Below are 23,541 nucleotides of genomic sequence, written 5' to 3' on the forward strand. Positions count from 1 at the left end.
GGGATGGAGATACCGTGATTTTTTTAGAACAACTATATGAATAAACCCTCAGGACTTCAAAACAGTTAATTATCTAATGACAAACTACACACAAGTGCAACATTAAGCATTGAATTACAAAAAGAGTGAAATTAGGAATTATAGAATGTCCTTGATGACCAAATGGGGAACTGGTGTCTTTAGAGACGTTAAAGCAGCCCACAGCCTGTGCGTCTGCTTTTCTGCCTGCCTGCATTACAGAGACAGCTCCAGTAGACCGAGAGGCAGCACACATGAACATTTGGGGTGAGGGGAGAGGGGAGAAAGAAAACACCCCTTGCACACAAAATACATTCACTGGAGACTTTGTGGAATGGTGGATTATAGAACTAGCGCACATCAGCACACAATGTGATTGCTAGAAAGCTCCATTTACCTTAGAATTTGCATAGTGCTCTGGGAAACTAAACTTTCTTGGGCAGCATGTGCCTGGACCGAGACCATGGTGAGGAGTAGGAAGTGATGACCTGTAATGTCTTATAGCTTCAAGTGTATAATTATCATTTCGGTGTCACTTCTGCCCCTCTGTCTCAAATGTTTTTGCATGTTTCCCCAGCTGAGCATGACATACATAGGAATATATGCCTCATGAACCAGCAAAATATACTTGCATGTAGGGACTTGGCAGCACGTGCCTTTACAGGAAACCAATAACTGTGTGTCCTAGAAGTGCTGTTGTGAAAAGGTCAGCAATGCCTAGTGTCACACATAGCTTAGGAATTATACATTTACAACGGTCGAACAACAGATATTTTGCACAATGGCAGGCCATGTTATGCAGCTATATTCATGAAGAGCTGGATAGTTAAGTAACTTGCATCATATGTTTATGCCTCTGTCTACTTCTTTTTTCTTAAAATGAGTGTCTGGGGTGAATTTGTTGCTATGTTAACCACTTGAGCAAGATTTTGAGAGATACTATTCAGTTTGATTGGTTTAGACTTTGAGCCTCTGCTTGGCTATCCTAGATTACAATTGGGTCAGGATTACTCCACCTTTCATCAGAGGCTGAGAAAATGAATGATTTTCTAAATAAGTGTACTAGATTATTTAATTGAAAATTGAATGGTCCATAGAATTACATTCTGCATTCACTCAATTGCACCTTGTAATCTTGGTTCTCTTTAATAGTCCTTAAGTGCCAAGTTACAGTGGCCTTGCTGACAATCAATAGATATTTACAAGTCTTAGACTTTATGGTGACATTCCAAATGGAGCACTTTGAAATGTATTTTGTCTGTGTGTGGGTAGGGGCTGTGAGAGGATAAGGATAAGGTCTGAGTGATAAGCTCATGCCTTATCTGTCTGGCATCCACTTGGCTTGTTTAACCTATATCTTTTGCCGGTTTTTGTTTTTTTTAGCAGAGAGAAAGTTGCATTGTAGGTTATTTTAAAGGATTTTGTTTTAACATTACATGAAACAAAATGGTAATTTCTAACTTTAATCTAATATAGGCATAACTGCTTTGTTTACTTGTGATGAATTGGTGCTCGGTATCACACATGAGGCATTGAAATGTCACACATATCGAAAACATAGAAATGTCACACACAGGCAAATTCAAAACGTGGTAGCTATGAGCATATACATGGTGTGGGATGAGAGTCATAGTGTTAGTATATGGATTTCATTCTATACTACCCGTTAAATTAAGTCTCTAGTCTCTAGAAGAGACATAGATTTAACTGGCATGTTATGCTGTATCTGAGTTGTAATCCTCTACTGCATCCTGGAGTATGACTTCTATGTTTACTTTCACTACCTTTGTTGAGTCAAGTGTACTAAGGAAACAACTTGATTATTAAATTGGAATGAGAAGTAATCTTGGGCCTCACAGTCTCCTTACGCCTACAGTCTCTGATGCGTTAACACTAGGCATGCTTAGAAACATGCTTAGGTAATCGTTTGAGTGTTCTAAAATAATTCTTCCCAAAGACCTACCAACAAGGTGTGCAATTTACAGAGTTTTCAAGAAGCACACGTCCAATATCCAACCTCCACCACTAGACGTGGTACAGTGGGAAAGTGTTTAGCCTCGGCACTTGGAAACTTGACTCTTAATCCATGCTTTACCACTTTGCTAACATATGCCGGTTGTACTCTGTATTAAGTGTGGCCAAGGCCCACAACAGTTTGTAATTTCTTTGGGGAAAGTAGTCTCAGAGTCAACATTGGAACCATTCATGCTGCAGCTGTTGTGTAATGAGAAAGGCGGAAAGTACAGAACTGAAGACATTATTATTTTTGTAATGAATCAAGCCCCCTTACCCTCATTTGGAAAATGTGTGTGCACTTGTGGAATCACTTTTTGGACATATTTTTCTGCTCTTTTTGTGCTTTTTGTGTTTCTTACAAAGAATGAAAGAACTTAAACGCATCACTGCTGGCAAGTATTTGTTCAGAAAAGGAAACTAGCAATCATTCAATTTTACCGATGGGTGAGAGAACACATAGGGTCTGATACAGAGTTTATCGGATGGGTTACTCTATCACAAACATGGTGGATATCCTATTTGCCTTATTAAAAATGCCATAGGATATAATTCACTTTTAATGAGGTGGATGGGCTAGCCACCCTACTTGTAAATGAGTAACCAGTCTGCCAGATTTTAAATCTGACTCCTTGTCTCATAACCCCTCCACTAAAATGTGTTGTAATGAGAAAGTTATGGACCTTGAAACAAACAGCCCTGCACTGTTTTGTTGGTACTGCTGGTTCACCAAATTGTGTAATCCTGGTCAAGTCATGTCCCAACTATACCTTTGTCCCCTTAATAGCCATTAGTTAACAGAAGTGGGCAGCCCGCTGAAACCTGAAGCCAGATGCCTGGCTCAGGCTCAGCTTGAAGTTTTCTTGGATCTGCAATCCCAAAATGAGCCAAAACTTCATGTGAATCTGTCTGACACCAGCATTCTAACCTCACAAGCCAATTAAAGAAAAAGCATCAATCTTCGAGGTAAAAGAGAGAGAAACACCCATGTAGTAGCTGCATTACATAATGTGAAACCAGAAAACCTGGGATCAATCTCCACTTCCCCTCTTCACCGAACTATGTGGTCATAGGCAATTTTGTTTCACCTTGCGTCTTTTGTGTTCATCATCACACATGAACCACCTTGAAATGCATGGGTCAGGATGAGTACATAAACCTCTTGTGTATGATTTTATAGACTATAATATTGTCTCATGTATAAGTAAAAACCCAGGCCCCATAGAAGGTGCATGTGACAACTGACCAGCCTCTTGGTTCACTATTGTCAGAGATGAGGGGAGGACATGAATGTGTCTAAGATTGTTTGAAAACCATCATGTACTAAATTGAGCTATTATTTGGGGTTGGTGGCAACTCAGGAAATAATCTTCAAGAAATAATCACAACCCTTGTAAGGGTGAACCCTTAAAGTCACTATTACCCTGTGATTAACCACCTAGTGACTATGGCACACAGCACACTTACTTCATGTAAAATGTAGAGTTTTAATGCAGTACCAACACAGTAAATAAAGACAAAATGGGAAGCTAAAAAGTCCTGATCCCAAAAAGTGTAATTTTTAATAAACACAATTATACCAAAATGAAAAAGAATCCAAAAAGGAGAGCCGGAGATGTGAATTTGTAAGTAAAAATATTGCTAAAAAGCACTCACAATAGTCAGTGGTCACAGTAGACTGGGGCCTAGGCTTGATTTGAGGCTAGCCACAATGGAGAGTGCGTCAGATGCACCAACCAGGTTCATCCTGGTGAAAGATTTTACCTTCTAACTTAGACCTTTAGGTCCCAGCTTACCACAGGAATGCACTTCTAAACCCCCAGGACCTCAAGGGAGGTACTTGGAGACTCACAGGATGTCAGGCAGAGGGTAATCACAGGGTGCAGCCCATGTCTAATTGCCACTGGTCATTTGGGTACTTCCAGGAGAAGGCCCCTTGCAGCTTGTTGTCTCCTTACAGCAACACATGAGGTCAGCCAGCTGACCTTTGTGATCTGCTTCTTTGTCCTGGGTACAAGAGAGAGTAGGTCTAGTCTTTCTGGGCTCCTCTTGGGTCACACAGCGCAGGTCCAGTCCTCTTCTGATCTCCCGCAGATGAAGTAAGTGTTCTGAAGTGGGTGTTTGAAAGTGCTGTATTTACGCTTGGATCGAGCGAGTCGATGGGAGGGACTCCTGGGTTTGCCAAAACAAATGTAAAAGTTCCTAGGGCCAACCCTGCCCACTTTTTTTCAGTGGTTTCTGTTTGCTTTAGTGTAGACAGGTCCAAACTTCCATGTTTTGGGGGCATTTTCAAGAAGGGAAAAGTCTTCTGCCACACTGAACTTGGGCTAGTGTCCTCCACTTCAAACACTAAAATGCAGTTTAACAAAGGCACTATAACCACAGCAAACCCAGAGACATACATCTAGTATGACAAAAGCAGGTACCTTCAGCAACCAAAGATAAGATTTTCAAGAATTGTCTTGGCATCCTGCTCCCTCCTTTCAAGTGTGCCCAAAGTGTTACATGTGACTAAACAAACCTATCAAGCAGGATATGACAATGTGTGGCAAAATAACAGGGGTGTGGAATTTATTAAAATATCTACTTGTCCAGTGGACAGGTTGCTTCTCAAATCTACTTGTCCTGTAAAAAGATCTACTTGTCCCTTTGGTGCCATGTAGTGTGGCGACAAATTATGGCAGCAATCTCATTATGTAAGTGCTCTGATAATAGCCTCTCTGATTATGCCAGGGCTACTACCATAGTAGGGCTTGAATACTTGCAGTTTCAATCCCTACTGTAGCAATTTCCTTATTTTGCCACCTTTCTGCAGATCTGCATACTGAGGCTGGAGGAAGCAGTAAGCAATAGTTCTAGGGCTGGAATGCCTTTGAGTCTGCAAACCTACTAACCTGCATGTTTTAAAGATTTTTACCAGCTTCTCTCTAATATTTTCCCATAATAAGAAAGGTTGGACATTTACTCCTGACAATGGCAGAATTAGAACTTCTTCCAGGGTTGGGAAGAAAGTGGCTGGAGGGAAAATGAACTTGCAAATGCTCAATAGATTTTTACATGAGCAAATCTACACATCGTATTTACCCATGCTAAAATACAGTTCACAAATATTTTATAGGGTACGACATATACCATGGGTGCACTTTTGTGACTTTCTTTAAGAATTTGGGGCCACATGTAGGTAGGTTCAGATTTGCGACCTGCAAATTGCGAGTCACAAATCCGAATGTAGGATGGTGTCCCTGACACCATCTGTGATTCGCAAGGGCTTCGCAAATGCCCACCTCATGAATAATCATGAGGTGGGTCGCAATTTGCGACCCCCTCGCGAATGGCGGCCCTCACAGGGATGGTGGCCTGCTGGAGACAGCAGACCACCATGTCTGTGACTGCTTTTCAATAAAGCAGTTTTTTTTGTGTAATGCAGCCCGTTTTCCTTAAAGGAAAACGAGATGCATAACAAAAATGAAAAATGAAACGTTTTTGTTTCATTTTTTCAGAGCAGGCAGTGGTCCTCAGGACCACTGCCTGCTCTGAAAAAATGTTTACAGTGACATTCACAATGGGGAAGGGGTCCCATGGGGATCCCTTCCCTTTTGCGAAAGTGTTAGCACCCATTTGAAATGGGTGCAAACTGCGATTGGTTTGCGCCCGCGTTCGCGGTCACAAAACAATCCTACATTGCACTGCGAGTCGCAATTAGGAAGGGAACACCCCTTACAAATTGCGAGTCGCAAACCCGTTTTGCGATTCGGTAACCAGGTTACCGAATCGCAAAACTGGGTTTGTGCATCGCAGTGTGCTTTTTGCATGTCGCAAACAGCGAAAGTCGCTGTTTGCGACATGCAAAAAGCTACCTACATGTGGGTCATGGTCCCTAATTAGGTCTGGTGTTAACAAAGACATTTTGTTTTTATTAAACTTCTATTTCTCTCTCTTTCGGCCGGCTTTACTGTGAGTGATCGCATTCTGCTCTTCCACAAGGAGCATATTGTCACACAAAGTAGTTTTGTTCAGTGTCAGGTACTACAGTGGCAATCAGTGACGTAACTAAACTGGAGGGTGCCCCTTTGTAAAGAACATGGAGGAGCCCCCTCTCCAGACTCACTCAGGGCAGGTGCTGTGCTGAAGGGGCCCCCTGGAGGGCGGCTGCGGGGCCTTTGTTATGCCGCTGGTGTGCTTTTAGAGAGTTCAAAAACTTTTTTTGGGGGGGGGGTTTGCCAGTGTTTGTTACAATGTTGAGGGCCTGGTAGCTCCCACAACAATAAAGTGTTACAAAAGCCATGTCAAAACAAGACACGCATTGATGAAACTAAAAAACTTATACAAATATGTCAGATCAGTTGGCTTTGTCAGTGTTTGTTTATTTTCATGCTTCCCATAATCGTGTTGAAAATGGTTACACTGATTTTCCATTAGAAATATTTTTGGGAAATACTAGCATGCATCAACACATTTTACTAAATGACACTTCATTTGCATATAATCAGAGAGCATTCTGGGAGCATTATACTTAGCCTCATAGCCTAAACTTTTCAAACATGTACATACACGTTTTTTTTTTTGGGTACTGGAACCAACGTCAGTAGTGAAGTGTGACCTTAAAACATTTATTTACAGCACTCACCCTAATAATGAAGGCTTTCAAATAATGAACCATAAATACAAGTTCGAACAGCATTATCTTTTGGAAACACATTACCTCAACTGCAGAGAGTTCCACTCTCTGTAATCGGGCAGCCAAAGGGTTTGTGCTGCAGGGGGTTGGGCCTACTTGTCCCAAGGACAAAGTAAACATAAAAACTTGTTGCCCTTGACCCCAAACAAGATGTCCCGGGCGTCGGGCGATAGGAATTCCACATCCCTGAATAAGATGCCCAGAGCTCCCTCGCGCATATTCTGTGAAGTTCATAGAAGTCAGCTCTGTCCGTTGAGGTCAGCATATTGTTTTTTCTTGGGAGGCATTTCACACCTTTTCAATGCTGAGCACAGGTTGAGAGCTGGCAGAGGCATATGCTAATTAGCCACCTGACAGTCCAGGCAGATATAGAGTAACTTTCTAAAAGTTACTTTTCCTTAATACTTATTGAAAATCCGACTTTACGATTGAATTGTTAATAACTGTTAAAGTAGTGATTTTTTTTGTTGATTTTTTTTTCTTGCTGGTCCTATTGCAGAGAAAGAGTATTAGTATTTTTATCTGTACTCTGATTTTCTACATTAGACAATTAAGCCTGGTATAGTGAAAACCGCTTTTAGGGCCTTTTCACTGTAGGGGCCTGGTAATATTTGTTACACTGGTCCCACTTGTAAATACCGTGCATCTACAAGGCTCAGAGGGGTGACTTAGTAATATCTAAAAATCAAGGCTTTAATCTGTCAAAAAAAGGTTATTTTTACAGGTTCCACTGCAGCAGTCCGGTTACGCAGGGTAGACCTGAAACCATGTTTACTTTTCCACTGTGTTTGATAGCACACTAAGTGGTGCAGTCCACTAATAGCACTTAACTTAAAAGTCCTGGGGACATTTTGTGCACCATATACTTGTGACTTACTGACAAGCTAAGTGTACCAATTAGGACTAGGCCAATTCAACCATATTTAAAGGGACGGCATCGAATTTTACTAATGGTTAGCATGGGTATAAGACAGGTCTAAAGCTAGCAAGCAAAAATATGGTCCAGCTAAGGTGAAAAAAATCCAGAATAACCTTGCAGAAAAGGCGAATTTCCCACACATGACCTCTAATAAAGGCCACTCAATTTAGTGATATATTTGGAAATGCACGTTCTGGTACACTCCTCACCTTGTGAATATGCCAGCCACCAGACTGGATCTGGAAAATATTCTTTAGCAAGTCCCACCTGCTTCTCCAGGTGGCATTGTACGGCTCCACATTGGATCCTTCACTCCTTAGGATGTTCCTTCCAATGCAGATCTGAAGCTCACTCCCTAGAATTTTGTTAGGCTTGATAGACACTATTAAAAAATATATTTTCCAGTTTGCAAGGGACATTGTCCTATTAAAGCAACAGAGCCTACACCTTGTAAGGATTGCCAACAAACAAATGTCGATGACAGACCCCCACCAGGTCTGTGTTTGGGCTTGTCACAAGACTGTGTTGTGCATCAGTTGTTCTCTTATGAAAACAAAAGCTATCCAGGACTATGTATCCAAGCTCTACTATGAGGCCGAGCACTGTGTCACAGAACATCACTGAAAGGCAAGATCCTGCTTGAAAATGCAGATACGTTCTTGTTCCCGAGGCCGTTATTGTGAGCACTCTTCCTCCAGATCAAAATTATCGAGTAAGTCAAAAAAGAAAAAAACTTAAGAAGTCAAAACACTGCTCCCCTTATTCTTGCCACTCCAGTGACTCCCAGGGAACTCGAAAGCAACAGACCTGTTCTCTGACCTCTGAACTAATCCCCAGTCCACATACCCATGCGCCCTGAGTTCCCAGGTCCAGTGGTGATGCCACAGCAAATACAGACCTTTAGTGAAGCCATGCTTTTGTTGTTAAGCATGCTACCGGATATTTCTGGAGCTCATTTAGGCCCTAATATTTCAAGGGGGCCTCCAGTTGGATCACCACCGTGGATTTGTCCACAACACCAACTGTGTTCCTCAACCCTGTTCTAAGGTAAGCACCTACCCTGTGTCGGGTGCCAAGCCTGATTCCTCTTACAGTGTCTTGACCAGTGCCAGAGCACCGAGTGTGGACACTGCAGCCAGAGCGGAAGTTGATAGTTCTTTCAGTCACAGAAGTGCATCAATAACTATCGCCACCAAATTCTCAACCACCTTGCCTCTTAGCTGTTCCAGATTCGAAGACGCTTCCTTTACACGATTGAATGCCTTACCCTGATGATGACAGTGGTGATAATTCACAAATTTGTGATGATGAGAGTATTTTTAGACCTTGAGGATACGGACACTGGACTACATTCACCCAACCCATCAATGGAAGAGTCTGCTTCCTTCGCCATGGTCATTCGGAGAGCATGAGAGTTCCTAAACCTATAATTACCTACTACTGAGGTCACTAACGGATGTCATGCTCCCCAGTCAGACAGAAATCCTGCCTGCCTTTCCCTTGCCAAGCATATGTTCTCTGCCAGCCTCACATTACACACTATGAACTCCAGCTGCCTCCTATGATGTATGCATATGTTGTGACACATGGTAGCAGAAATCTTGCCAGCAGTCCCAGATAGCCTCAAAACTAAGCTTCAATAAATCATACAAGATGGTCAGGATGCAGCAAAATATTACATACGCTCAGGCCTCAACACTACCAGCACTTTGTGCCGGGCAGTTGGGGCAAGCGTGGTACTTAAGCTCCATACTTGTACGTTGATCAAGAACTCTGGGGATCAAATTCAACAGACATGCCAATTGCTGACACTTGTTTCTTCAGAGATGATGAAGGTGAACTAGCCATGGAGCTCCTCAATGAGAGCAAGGCAATAGCACGCTCCCTCAGTCTGGCATTGCCTTCGTGGTAGTTCCACTAACATAGCTATTTGGAGTCCTCAGAAGAAAGGTTCCAACAAGGCCATGTCAAACCTTGCCACAGCAGATCTCCCAGGCCTTTCGAGGCAGAGGTTGGGATCTGACCACCAGCATACAAGCCCCTAGGGGCAACCCAATACCCAACTCATCTCTCCCACAGCCGCCGCAAAATCACGTTAATTTGCTTTTAGTGTCACACAGACGTCTAGTCAGAAGTCTGATCACCTTTTACCTGAACGAGTAGCAAAGCATCACATCAGTCAGATAGGTAATCCATTTTGCCCAAAATGGATATACTCTCCCTTCCTTCTCCATTTAACCTCTCCCATGGCCCCACACCCAAAGACATGACTTAATTCCACAATTCCTCCTGGAGGACCCCTTTTCCATTTTGCGAGAGGAAGTTCAAGCTCTCTTGGACAAGGGAGCCATAGAGCGGGCACCCGCATCAGAAGTCAGGACTGGTTGTTTCTCCTGTATTTCCTGATGCCAAAGGACAGAGGCCATATCATTTATCTTTGCTCTCTGAATCTCTTCCTCAGGAAGAACAAGTTCAGGATGCTAACCATCGCCTAAGTTCTATCTGCCCTGGATCCAGGAGACTGGATGGGGGTGCTGGATATACCGGATGCCTATTTCCATATCCCCTTCCTGTAGTCCCACAGGCGTTACCTGGGGTTTCAGTTAGGCCAGAAGCACTTCCAGTGCTCCCATTTGGCCTTACCAGTGCACCCTGGATGTACAAGAAAATCATGATGGTGGTTGCTACCCAGTTTCTGATGTTTGGAATAAGTGTCTTCAGATATCTCAATGACTGGTTGGTGAAGGCAAATTTGCCCCCGGCGTGGACCACCTCCAGACTTTAACCAATCTGTTGACATAGCTGAGTTTTTCCATCAACAGTCTGAAGTCACACCTGACTCCTTTATACAGGCTCCCCTTCATTGGAGACATCCTGGATACAGTGCTTTTCTGAGTCTCTCGTCTGCCTCAACGAGTCCATGATGTTTGGGCTATGATCGTGATGCGGAGGATCTCCGTGAGAGAGGCTCTGAGGCTTCTTGGCCTCTTCCATCCTACTTGTGGACTACACCAGGGGACACATGTAGGCTCTGCAGTGGGATCTGAAGTCTGTGTGCCCAGCACCAAGGACAAATGTCAGATTACATCCAGGTGTTGGAGGAGACTGAAAAAGATCTGCAGTAGTGACTGCCGGACTGCAGTTGGCCGGTGGTAAACTCTACTCCTTACCCCACCCAGACCTAATGGTTGACACAAATGTATTGTTGCTGGGTTGGAGAGGTTATCTGTGAGAGGTAGAGATTAGAGGCCTGTGGTCTCTTGAGGAAATGCACCTCGATATAAACTTGTTGATGTTATGGGTGATTCACTTGGCATTGAAAGAGTTCTTCCCATGGAACTGCAACAGACTGGGCAGAGTGGAATCATGGGCCCTGTGCCAGGAGGCCCTATGCATCTGGAAATGGCTTAGTCATCAGGTATTTTTCCTGATCGTACAGTACCTGGCAGGATCTTTTAATGTCTGACAGGAGGAATTCTGCCGACATTCCCTGAAGGGTCACAAATGGTATTTGCACTCAGAGGTGGCACAGGGCACTTCCCATAATAGGGAGAGAGCCCTGCTTGATCTTTCTGTCACCACTAAGATCACGCAGTGTCCACATTTTTGCACGTTGGAGTTTCCAAGTTGGTTCTAGCTGGGGAACGCCTTTTTCTTGGATTGGAGCTTGAGACTTCTGTACTCCTTCATGTCTCTACCTCTCTTTCCCAAACTTCTGAAGATCAGTAACTATAGGGCCAAATCGTTCCAGTGACTCTAGAATGGGTGAGGAGAGTATGGTACACAGAACTTCTGGACATGAGTGTCTGTCTTATCCTGCTGCCCCTTTGGAAGTACCTTCTAACCCTACAGCAAGGCAGGGTCCTGCATCCAACCTTGCACAACCTACACTTCCATGTTTGGAGATTGAGTGTCAACAGCTGACTTTTTTTGATGTCTCCTCCAAACTAACTGGTGTCATCTTGGCAGCCAGACATCCTTCAGTTAAAGCAGACTATGTGGGATACGGGGGAAGTTTGTTGTCTGCTGTTCTTCCTGAAATATTTATACTTTATGGGCACAGTGACATATTACTCTTTTGTATATCCTAGACCCAGCAAGGTCTTTCTGTGGCAACAGTTAAGTTTATTTATCGGTTCTTTGAGCATTTTCATGTTTACCCAATCAGACATCTTCATTCAAATCACATTGTGTGATGTGTTTTCTAAAAAGGCTGACCCTTATGTTCCCACTTATACCACTTTTGATGCCTCAGTGGGACCTCAATATGGTTGTCACTTTTCCAATGCGCATTCCCATTTTTAGCCAGTGCGCAGCTGCCATCATGGATTGCTCATCTTAAAGACAGCATTTCTTATAGGATAACAATCTTGTTGCATGAGTGAATTACAAGCCCTGTCTGTCCAGCAACCATATACCATCTTCATCCGAACCAAGCTAGTGCTCAGGACTAAAGCAACATTTCTCCCCGAAGTTGTCACACCTTTCCACATTGGACAGTCCATCACTGTGCCATCTTTATTCGCCCGCCTCATCAGTCTAAAGAGGATGAGGCTTCATCGCCTAGAGCCGAAGAGAGCTCTGAGCTTTTCATTGATCGTGCAGAGGACATTCAGGTGGATGCTGAGTTGTTTGTGAGATTGTCTGAGGAGAGGAAGAGAAAAGCTATGCAGAAGAAAACCATCTCTAGATTGATTGTCCTGTGTTACAAAATCTGGAGCAGAGTTGGCAGGAAACAGTCTGCAAAAAGTTTACTCACTACTACTACCAGAGCAAAGGCTGCCACATTGGTTTCAGTTCACATGTTCCCAAAGCACTACTGCCTGGGATGTCGGGTCTTGTGGAAAGGGCATTTTGCCTGATCTGTCCTGCAGGATTTCCTGGTTTGACAGACCCACCACCACCTGGAGAGGTACTGCTTGGTATCTGTTCACAAGGTGAGGAATCTGCGGTTAAAATTATCCATCAGAAGAACAAGTCATGTACCCTCGGAAACGCTCTTACTGGTGAATAATGTATCTAACCACAGATTTCCCACCGACCCACTCGCCTTCCTGTTCTGTGGAATGGACTTTTGTAGTCCATGCAAATAAGATTACATCCTAGAGATCTGCACACCAGCACCATCTGAAATTGACGTGACCATGCAGGTGGTGACTGTCTAGTGGCAGGGCAGCTCCAGCATGGAACGGCACTAAGCCATGTGAAAAACAAATTTGGCGATAGCACCCCACCACCACTGCAGGGGCTTGACCTGAAGACAGAGCAAAACCACCACAGATGCTAGCGAGAAAAGGATTCAAGCAGGTCTTTTATGGCTGCTGATAAAAGATTCTCTGCAATAAGAGCAACATTTATTGGTTAATGTGTACAAAATTGAGCACTTGTGTCAAGCCTGTCACTAAACTGTTAACTCTAGGAGAGATGTTAGTCTTAGCGACAAACGGGAGTTCTTCTGTGTTGCTATGAGACTATTCATTTAGGATGGTTGATGAACCAGTTGCAAAGAATATGATCACAATGTTTTCTCATTACACAAAAAAGGAAGTGGTGAAGATATTTGGAACAAATGTTAGGGTAGCTTCTGGGGAAATTGCATTGATGGTGCTATCTCAGAATGAAGAGTGGGGTTATGAGGAAGATGTCGTGAGATTGTCAAGAAAAGACACTTGAGAAGATATGAATGTAAGATCGTTTTGGGAATCTTGGAACAAACTGGCCAGTGATGAGTTCTTCTTTTGTCTTTGAATTTAAAATATTTGCAGCATAAGTAATAAGGGAAAAAAATGAGTCATGAAGGACATGCCAGCATTCACAGCATAAAAAACAGAGTAAGAGGTTTTGTCTGGTGGCCTGCAATGGCCACCTATAGTAAATTAATTGTGTTAAGTGAAAGCGCAGCTAAATCACTGGTTCATCTTTTCGTCTTCATTTTCCTTTATATAAATCTCCTGTTTCCCAAATGTATAGAAGAAGATGAAACAAACAGTTACTCACTTATTTCAGCCCATTCTTTAAGTTGACTCACATGAACCAGTTGTGATTACCATGTGCAGGTAGAGCAATATACAAATAGAAAAAGCGTGGCTATATATTTGCTCATAGACCTCACTGCTTGTAGGATTCGCCTTAGTCTCGTGCCGTTTATGTCTAATAGGAGCAGATAAAGCTTAATTACTAATAGTATAGGGGTTTCTACTAAGGAGTTTAGTCCAATTTACTGGGGAAATTAGACTTTTACTGTCCACCAAAACAGTGGGAAGCATGAAGTCGGGCTGGTGGGGTTGACTTTCAAAAATCAGTGGGTAACTTGTTTAGAAGAAGGGTCCTTGCTTGATTCTATGGTGGAGGTTTGGTTGTTAAGCTAACAGCTTAAATTCTCTCTTACTCTTTACAGGATGTAACCGCCTGACCGATCAATGCCTGCAGCTCTTCAAGCGGTGCACCAGCCTCACTCGACTCGACCTCCGTGCGTGTCGCCAGATCACTCCTGAGGCCTGCCAGCGGTTTGCTGATGAGTCTGCAACGGCAGCCGCTGGCACTGGACCTTCCTTTAAATGCCTCGAGGAGAAGCTTTTGCTCAAGGACAGCTAACGAGCACAGCAAGAGACTCTTGGTCAGAAAGTCTGTTAAGAGGTATCCAGTGGGGCTCGGTGGGGAGCAGCGTGTTGCACCACCACAATCTTGGATGATTATGCCCACAGATCTGCCCCTCCATTGTCCCATGGTAATGTGGAGTGTTCAAGTTCCTAAGACCGTGAAGAAAGGGTTGTTGGAATGCTGTTCTCTGGTGAGGGGGACAGCCTTGCCCCACAGATGTAGCAACGGATGGCTAGCTCGAGAACTGCATAGGCTGATTACCTCCTTCAGCCTCTTGCCTTTAAGTTCTTTTGTTGTTTTATCAAAGCTACAGTGGAAGTATTCTGTAGTGCGGAGTGCCTCCTACACATTGGACCAGTGTTGGAGCCAGTGTCGACTTGAGCACGACAGGGATGTTCCTCTGAGTCACACCAAGTCTACAGAGCAGGAAGATGATAAAGAGACTGTGAAAGTGTTTTGCTACATGGGTTTTTTGTGGTCTTCTAGTCTCCTCACGGGGGAATTGCTGTTGCTTCAGTCAGCTCGACCTCCATGCCTGCGTGATGGTATTCTGATGCTTTATGCTTTTCTAACCAGTTGTGTGTACTGATCCACAAGCAGATGGAAACGAGTATGCAGAATTCTGTATTAACTTTATCAACAAATTGAGCAAAATCTTTTTTTTATTTTTATTTTTTTATTTTTAATGTTATCTTGTGGGTAGGCGGATGGCCAATTTTGGGGATGAAAAACAGTTAATAATCCAGCACAGTCCAATGCTCCAACCCTCGTTTTGTGTAGGATAGAGTCCATGCCAGAGGTATGTACCATAGTTCCAACCATCTGTAACTCTTGGCCCTGAGATAATTGGGGCAGACAGGTTGGCCAAGTACTAGAGAAGCATAGTGGTAAACACCCTTAAAATGATGGTTTATGCTTCTGAGTCCATTTGTGAATGAGTACAAATGGTTTTTGTGGCTTAAGCCACCTTGTAAGTTGGGAGTCTCCTGGTTCCTTAATCATGTTTTCAAGGAAAAGAAGCTTTACTGCTTGTTGGTTGTGCCTTGACACAGACCCGACTGCCAGTTTTCCAGTAATGGCTGTTCTACTGATTGTTAAAATATGTGGTCACCACTGCCACATATAGAGGAGAGTATTGTATATTTGGCCATGTGCATTTTGGGATAGGTGACTTTGCTGGCTTGTTTAGATAGCTCCTGGTTTTCATAAGCAATGTTGTTGAAAGGCACCTATCACATTGGTAAGGTAAGCTGCAGTAAAACCGCACAGTTCAGATTTCTAGGCTCCTTCTTTTGAGTGTCTGACAAATGTGATGTTACCAGAAACTGTGAAGCAGACAAGACGTCAAAAAGCTGTCTAGTCATAGAGCTGGTAGTCAGTATGCCTGCTAACGAGCATACCAGGTAGAAGCAATTAAGCGAGACAGGGGATTTGGGGGTAATCTGGCTGCAGTGCAAACTACAATAAATGCCAAGGGCATGAGTGCTAGCAACTATGCTTGAGTAGACAACCACTTTTGGCTTGGAAACCTTTCTCTTGAAAGGTTAGTTTCAGCTGAGCGGCAATTAGATTCTCATTAATGTCTTAGTTCATCTACTGTGTATTTCAGCTCTTCTTCTTTCTGACTTAATACCGGTTTATTCGGTCTGTCTCTCCTGATCGCAGCAGGGGTGAAAGCATTCTTTGATTAGGAACTGTACAAAATCCCAAACTGCCATGGTCGCAGCAGCTATCCAAGCGCAAGCATTAAATGCATGCTTCAATTCGCCTAGTACTCTGGCAAGCCAAAATTTACAAATATGCCAGCTGGTAGCTTTTCAGCATTGCACACAGATGGCAGATGTAGGTCCAACCATATCCAAACAATACTTAATAATTCTTTTCCAGAGCAAATGGGTGCAAGAACTCCATCCAGTGTGGAGGAAGACACGCGTTTTCATAGCACTTTGTTAAAGGTGAATTAATATACATGACCATTGCATTTTCTACAGCCTTCAGTGTGTTCAGTTACTGACTACAGTCCAGGTACCTGCATTTCCTTGACAACCATTATAGCTTTGCAAGAGTTCTCTTTGAGTTTAACACTGTTGTATACACAACCATCCCATGACGCCCATGCAGCTTTCCTAAAACCTAGTTGTTTGACTGCCATCAGTGCACGACACCAGTTCCACAGTTTTGGGCTCCCGCTCTCTTAAGATAGCAATTTGCTGAGGTTGTCACTACATTTACAAACCACTTACTTGCAAGTCTTCGCTTCACATTGTGGAAGGAGGTTGACTTTGGCTTGTTACGTGGTCTCACTGAGTTGCCTCCTTAATAAACTTGATTGGCAGTGCCTTAATTGGAGGTTTTTGATGGACAAACTCCTCCTGTCCCCCTCTCATAAGGTTGCCGATTGTCATTCCTTTGGGATCAAACTGGAGAAAGACCCATTAATTACTGCTTCCGAATGTGAATGCCATAGATTTTCATCATGTAGCAAGTACCGCTTACCTATTTTGTTTGCTGTAGACTCGGAGGTTCTGAAACTTGCAGTTTAGTGATGAAGTCATGACACTACTTCATATCCTGCGCTTCCCAAAGACTGTTTTTCTTCCATTGCCAAAACTCTGATGCAAGCCTGTAATTCTGTATCAAACATGGTTGTTTGGGAGGGAATGCTCATAAATTGGGGCAGACTTTACCTTTCGAGTATGCCTGCAAACATTTTTAAAGGTTTCATTTGAGAACCCAATTCTGACTGAGTTTGAAGGCATATTTTTGAATTGCAGTGGGCCTGTGCAGATCCAGCAGATGTAAGAGATCCTTATGCACTCCTGCAAAATCCAATGCTATGCTCTTGTTAAAAGCCACTTTGACAGTCCTCATGCACTTAGCAGTCACTTGGGAAATAGGACTTAAAGCACTAGGAAGAATCATTTTCCATATGAAGAGTTATTAATTCTGTGGAATCACAAAGCTGAATTAAAATATAAATCCTGCATTCCATTCAAAACACTGTTAACTGTTAAAACGGTCTCGTGTCAACTCAGAATGTTTAAATTTATCTTTCATTTAAGAAAGCCATTTTTATAATGTTTTCTTTCTCAGCCCCATTGCAATTGCTGAGGCGCCTAACCACATCAACCACATAATCATGAGATTTGAAATATATAAATTTTCACAACGCATATGGTGGAAAAAAATCCACAAACCGAAGCTCTGTTTTCAGTTGTTGCTATTAAGGATCAGCTGTTTTTTGCGAGGGTGAATTACACGTAACATTTTTTTGTTCGGTGTTTTCTTACAGACTTGTTAGTAGTATAACAAAATGAGCACTTCAGCATTTGCCAACCCCTTGATATATCAACAGCCTCGCTGACGTTTCGAATGTGATGGCAGAGCTTTCATTAAGGGTGGAAAGGCTGAATCTTTGTAGTGTTAATAGCAGGTGATTTTTCTTTCTGGTTTGATGTTAGACACTTTGTGGCTCTGTGTGATGCAGTACCATCAAAATACCCAGCACACGGCTAGGAAAGTAGTCTTCATTTACATTTTGGTAGCGATTTCATGCTCCTGGGTTGTGACTGGCTTTTATTTTTATTTTCATCATTTCTGTTTTTCTTAGTTCTTTGAGACTCGGTACTGGGGCGAGAGAGCACATGGAAACTTGGGCAACCTGTGAGGCAGGTAGGTCAGGTTCATGGGGTAGGGAGATGAGGCTTATTAATGTCTGTGTGTGTTGAGGCTGAACAGTCCCTTGAATTATCTTTGGAAAGGGGAGCTAGGTGGAACCTTGTTGTGGAATGCCTACAGGAGAGGAAATACCTTGGCAGTCAACAGGTAAGTAAGTGGTGATCCTTGGAAAAAGATAGACAAGAGGGAGTAGCGTGATACTGCATAAGGAAGACACTCTGTCTTGGATTTCCGAAGGGTGAACAGGAGACTGGTTTACAAAGCGAGATCTGAAGTCTGGAAGGCACTTTTGAAAATTTGTAGTTTTTGAGTAATAAAGTTGGGAGAGAGTGCTTATGAACTAGAATGTCTACAAAGGGAGGGATCCTGAAAACACAGAGGCCTTTAAGAAAGCTCTTAGATCAGAAATGTTTTTAAGTATAGTAATCCTAGAGCAGATGTGGGCACCAGAGACGTGAAATGATAAAAGTGGGACTCTTTAGGTACAGCATGGTAGCAGAGGGGTGTCAGTGTGCGTGGGATTATTGGGCTAAGGGAAAGCGTAGGACACATTTTATTGGAATGTGGCTACCAGATATTCATGTGCCTGCAAGTGTCACCAAATTAAGCAGGTTCAATCTTGACTTGTTAGAAAATGTCTCCATCGTAGTAACTAGAGTGAAGGGATTTTGACGTTGTCACTGGGAGGAATGGGTTACCTTCTCTGTAAATTTACCCTGGTACTGATACAGACACAAATATCACCAATTGAGGACTGGAAAGTGCATACAACTGAATAAAAGCATAAAGTGGATAAAACATTCACGCAGGATTGGAGCAATGGAACACCAAGTTTGGGGCCAGCAATCTGTGTTGCCTACCACATGCCATCAATTCAGTGATACGTTGTTTGCCTCATCTTAGCAACGGTTCATGTTTCTCAAACCAAAATGGCAGCTAAGGGGAAGCTCACTACTGTATAGGGCCTGGTGAATTGGGGGTTGGGTGGTATTTCTGGGAGGATGGGTGGTGGTAAAGAGGGTCCAGGATATAAGTGAACTTATTTCTGTGTTTTTTTTTTGTTTTTGTTTTTTCCCTGGCCTATTCTATTGTCCAGCAATATCATTGGGTTTTCTTGAGTGGGCTTCATAATTTCCTTTACAATGGCATGAAAGTTGGAATCGAGGGGCAAGATTAAGGATGATTTTGGTTGTGCAGTAGCAATGGGGAGAGTGGGATTGGTTTGGTGGAATGGGTACATAAGGTGTTTGTGTACTTAACAAATGTGGGTGATGTGGGATTTTTTGAGACTGAGTACCATGTTAGCGTAGCAGAACTAGTCTGGTCATTTTGTCTAAGGGGTTCCAGTTTGCATACCACATTTTGATGGTTGCTGGGGGTTGCAAGCTGTTTATTACTTAGGCATGACTTTACTTACTGAACACCATGCTTCCATCACTCCCACTCCTATGGTTCTGGAGAGATCTTTAACCACTGTAGCCTGAGTGTTCCAGGCACTCAGTTGCCGCTCACAAATTTGACAGCATCACCACTGATGCAGGTGTTGTCTCATCTTCTTAATGATTTATTTTTCTTAAATCAGTATTGTTTGCTTTCCACACTGAAACTGGGAGTGCAGGGGTCATCCCTCTCCTTTATTCGACACTCCTTGAGACTGTTGCTGACCTTCTCTTAAGAATATTGGCCATTGCTCTAGTACTTTGATGGATTACAGCACTGGGCAAAAAATATTTAATTGCCAAACTGATACTTTCTCTTCCACACTGCTCCTCACCTTGATGGGTCAATGCTCCTTACTCACTCTCGCCCCATTCCCAGTTATCTACAGGTGTCTACGTGGACTTCTCCTCGAGTCTTTCCTATCCCTTATGGGTATTGAGTGCTGACCTTGGTAAAAATTAAACTGCATGTCTGATGGTGGGTAGCATTGAATTAATTCCCATTCCTGTAGAGGGAGTGTAGTGCCAAAAGTCCCTGGATTACTAATTGCCTCCTTAAACTGAGGGGCAGGTGGAGCATTTACCACTTTATAGGGAGAGGTTTGGAATGTCCAAAGTGCCACAGCCACCTCCCCCTGCTTACACATGACAACCACCATAAATGTGCAATATATATTGTGTGATGGCAATCGGGTGGTGATGCCACCCCTCTTCACTGCTCTCTCAACATTATGACACCTTTAGGGATCTGGTCCATGCCAAAAAACAGTTTTGCCAATGCATTTGACACATAATTCCTGCCCTCTCCTCGACATACTGACTGTAGCTGTCAGACCATGCATGGTCATTCCGAGAAATCTTAATTTCCTGTCAATTCTGCCTGTTAACAAATGCCTTCTGCCAATCCTGCTCATCACCATGAGATACTTGAATGCAACAATACCAGATTTGACGATGAGCAAGGGGGAGAGAAGTTAAGAATTCACTACAAACATTACGTGCAAAACAGGGAAGGTGCTTAGATGGTGATGTGAAGCACACAAACTACCCTTGTCATGAGACGCAAATATATTAAACAGGTACCCATGGGCCCATCCCACCCTGCTTTTTGATGTTTTGTTTTTTCATGTTACTCACTTCACATGCGGACCTCTGGTATTGTATGTTGTAAACCACAAAATAATTCTAAACCCACAGTACAAATTGGCTTTTTTTGCCGTTGAACACCCAGTCTTTTGTGGTTGGAGCTTGTGCCTCCCTTCTTTTTTTGAGGGTGATTTGCACTCCATTTTCCAACTGGCATTAGTGGGATTTCAGACCAATTACATCCATGTCAATAGCAGACGCTGATGGACCCAAACTAGTTAGCAAAATGGTCTGTGTATGCTTTTTCCTCTGTCTTCATGTGTGCTCTTAAATATTTCTTATCCCAGCATCACCAGCTTAGTGGGGGTTCTTCTTAGAGACTGTTACCTTAAGGAATGTGTTTGTTTATTCTGGACTTAGTCTGAGGTGTTTACCAAGAGCGCAAAGCCTAACCCACACGTTACGTCCCCTTAACAACAGTGTAAAAAAGGAATTTTCTCGATCCTATAAAGGAGATGCAATTTGCCTTGCTTGTAGCCTCTTATTGCTTGTTATAAAACCTTTAGTAGTGCACAATTGACAGTGACTGCAGATTGTTTAATTTCATGGTACCATCCAGCTGTAGTGATGGAAAGACCGAGTTAGCTAGAGTAGCTGATGATTTTGTTGCTTGTACATATGGTCATGGCTTATTGAATCATTTGTCAGGTGTTATTTGGGGCATGTAGTCCAGGCTGCTCTGTTAAGAAAGATTTCAGAAACTTTGCAGTAGTGGCAAGGTGAGTACTTAGATGCTTTTAGGCCCAGAATTGACCAGTGAGAGAATTTTGAAATTTGCAGTTCTATACAGAGGAACAAGCATGGACTCTAGCTTTCCCAAATATGACTAAAACAAGACTGGTCGTGCAATAGTTCTGTATGTAGAGGTGGTCTGAAATGCTCTATAGAATATCTGCTGTGCAGACAAATTCTTCCAAACTGGAGCTACTGTGACTTCTTTAAAATTTGGGGTAAATGAAAGATTTGCTCACATTCCATTTTGCTGAAAGAGCTATTGTAGCTACTTTCCTTAACTGAAGGTCATGAAGCTATTCACCACTAAGCTAATATGAAAGCTAATTTGCTACCTCTAAATGTACAGAGCATACGCCAATATTTCTTAGATTTTTGCCAATCGATCTGTGATGCCGTGTGAAGGTACGGGTTTAGACTATTTGAGTGATAGAGATGTACGGAAAAGTGAGAATTAGGACCCACTAGTGCTTACACTCTCCTTTCTAAACACATTGTGAGGTTCTGTGACCATTGCAATATTTTATTCATTAAAATTCTCTCCTTCGGAAACCTGACACAAAATACATGTATAACATTTGCTCTTCCTGAAATGTCTGCTGCTCTTTGAGGGGGGCAGATCGCCAGTTGATATTTTAAAATGCAAATATCATACTGTCGGGATTGCTTCCAGAAAAGCTGAAATTGTCCAATAGTCTTGTATAAGCCCTTTGGAAAGCTGTTCAAGTTAATCAGAGTCTTGATCTTGGTTCCCATCTGTAGACTGAACTGTGCACATTTGAATTAACTCCCAAGTTTGCATTAAATAGTCTTGAGCATGGCAGGGTGATATATTCCACCGTCATGCCCTTTGTGCTGGGGTTGTAGGTTTAGAGGCTATGAAATAGAAGCTGATGCCATTGACTGTGTCAATAAAAAGATTAGCTTGTTGAGCCGTTGGTTTGTAGAGTTGGAGCACCGTATGTAGGATCAAGAAGCAGTCCATTTGCTCTCTGAAACAGTTAAAACACAAGTGGTAAGCAACGCAGCATCCCAGTTGACCTCTCTCCTCTACCGTGACCATGGCTGTTGTGCTGTGTGCAATATATGTTCTGTTTATATTGTACAACACTCAATCCATTCCAGTATGCACAGATTCCCTTCTGCGATTCTTTGAGTTAATTTCAGAAGGTGTGGAAATCCAGTTAAGGTTTTCCAAATAGTTCTGTACCTATTACATTCCAGGAGAACACAAAATTCATTTCAGGACCTTGTCTTTCCGTATGCCTCACCTAGAGCCTGTTCAAGAAGACACTGAAATGTAGCCAGTGGTTGTCTGTTAGAGATGACTCCAAAACACTGTTCTGAACTGTCTCCCAGTATTTACATCCCCAGTCCATTCCATGTGATGCTTGAATCAAGTTCAAACATAAGTCCAATTAGATCCAATCCAGAATATATGAAAGATAATTTCAGGTAATCCCTATGTGTCTACAGAGAGTCCATTCTGAAGGGCACATTAGTCCACATCAGTTTCTTTTCTTCTGATAGAGCGTGTATACAAATCTAATGCAAGCATGTAGTGATAAATGAGAAGGCTGTCAGCCTTAGTACTTTATAAGTCTCCTGGTAAATGCTGGGATGCCCCACAAGAGTATCTGTAGACTAGACAGTAGAAAAGAATGGTAGAGGAGGAATTGCACCTCATACTGCTTTAGCAGATTACTTTTTGTTTAAGAAAATACCTCAGGTATAAGGCCGACTGAAGCTTCCTGCGGCTTTTCGGATCTAACAGGGTTGTTTTACACTTGATCATAAGGCTACAATAAAATCAATAGAGGGAGGACGGAAACACCAACTGGACCAAAGAAAACTGGGTGAAGTTTTTCCTGTGGGTTTTTTGTTTTTTTGTGGTATACATTTGGGGTTGGGGACTACTTTTTTGAATGGTTCAAAAAGCAGAACATGGTGTGGGAGGTATTGATAAGGTGGAAATAAGTTAACTTGCGATTGGCTGACTGCCATGAGTCTGCTCAGCAAGGTGAATCAGGATCGATTAGTGTTTCAGGGGTTTTATTGTATAATGTCCGGTTTTTATTTCTGGTCTTATGGCACTGACTTACATTCAATCTCACGGTTTTATCATTGTTTACTTTTTTGTTCCGATGGTTTTTAGTTCTGAGTTATTTTATATAAACTTTTGTTTTCTAACCTCTTGTCTCTTGGTGTTTTTTGGTTGTCGGGGAGTAGAGGGTAGAGGGCCATCCGACTGACTGGCAACATGGAGCAAAAAGGCTTTATCTCAAACGGTTCGGCTTACTCAACAAAATATCAAACTT

The 23,541-nt window shown here is 42.7% G+C and overlaps 1 protein-coding gene across 3 annotated transcripts in view; it reads left to right on the forward strand.

Annotated features, from left to right (window-relative positions):
* FBXL19 (F-box and leucine rich repeat protein 19) overlaps positions 1-23,413 on the forward strand; it is a 388,122-nt gene extending 364,709 nt beyond the window's left edge. For all 3 annotated transcript variants that reach the window (XM_069244160.1, XM_069244159.1, XM_069244161.1), the window contains one exon: positions 14,026-23,413. In XM_069244160.1, coding sequence (XP_069100261.1) covers positions 14,026-14,222 — 197 coding nt within the window. In that variant the 3' untranslated portion in view covers positions 14,223-23,413. The remainder of the gene's footprint in view (positions 1-14,025) is intronic.
* Positions 23,414-23,541: the final 128 nt, after the last annotated feature.

Source organism: Pleurodeles waltl, chromosome 7 (assembly GCF_031143425.1).
Source record: "Pleurodeles waltl isolate 20211129_DDA chromosome 7, aPleWal1.hap1.20221129, whole genome shotgun sequence".
NCBI classification, from domain to species: domain Eukaryota; kingdom Metazoa; phylum Chordata; class Amphibia; order Caudata; family Salamandridae; genus Pleurodeles; species Pleurodeles waltl.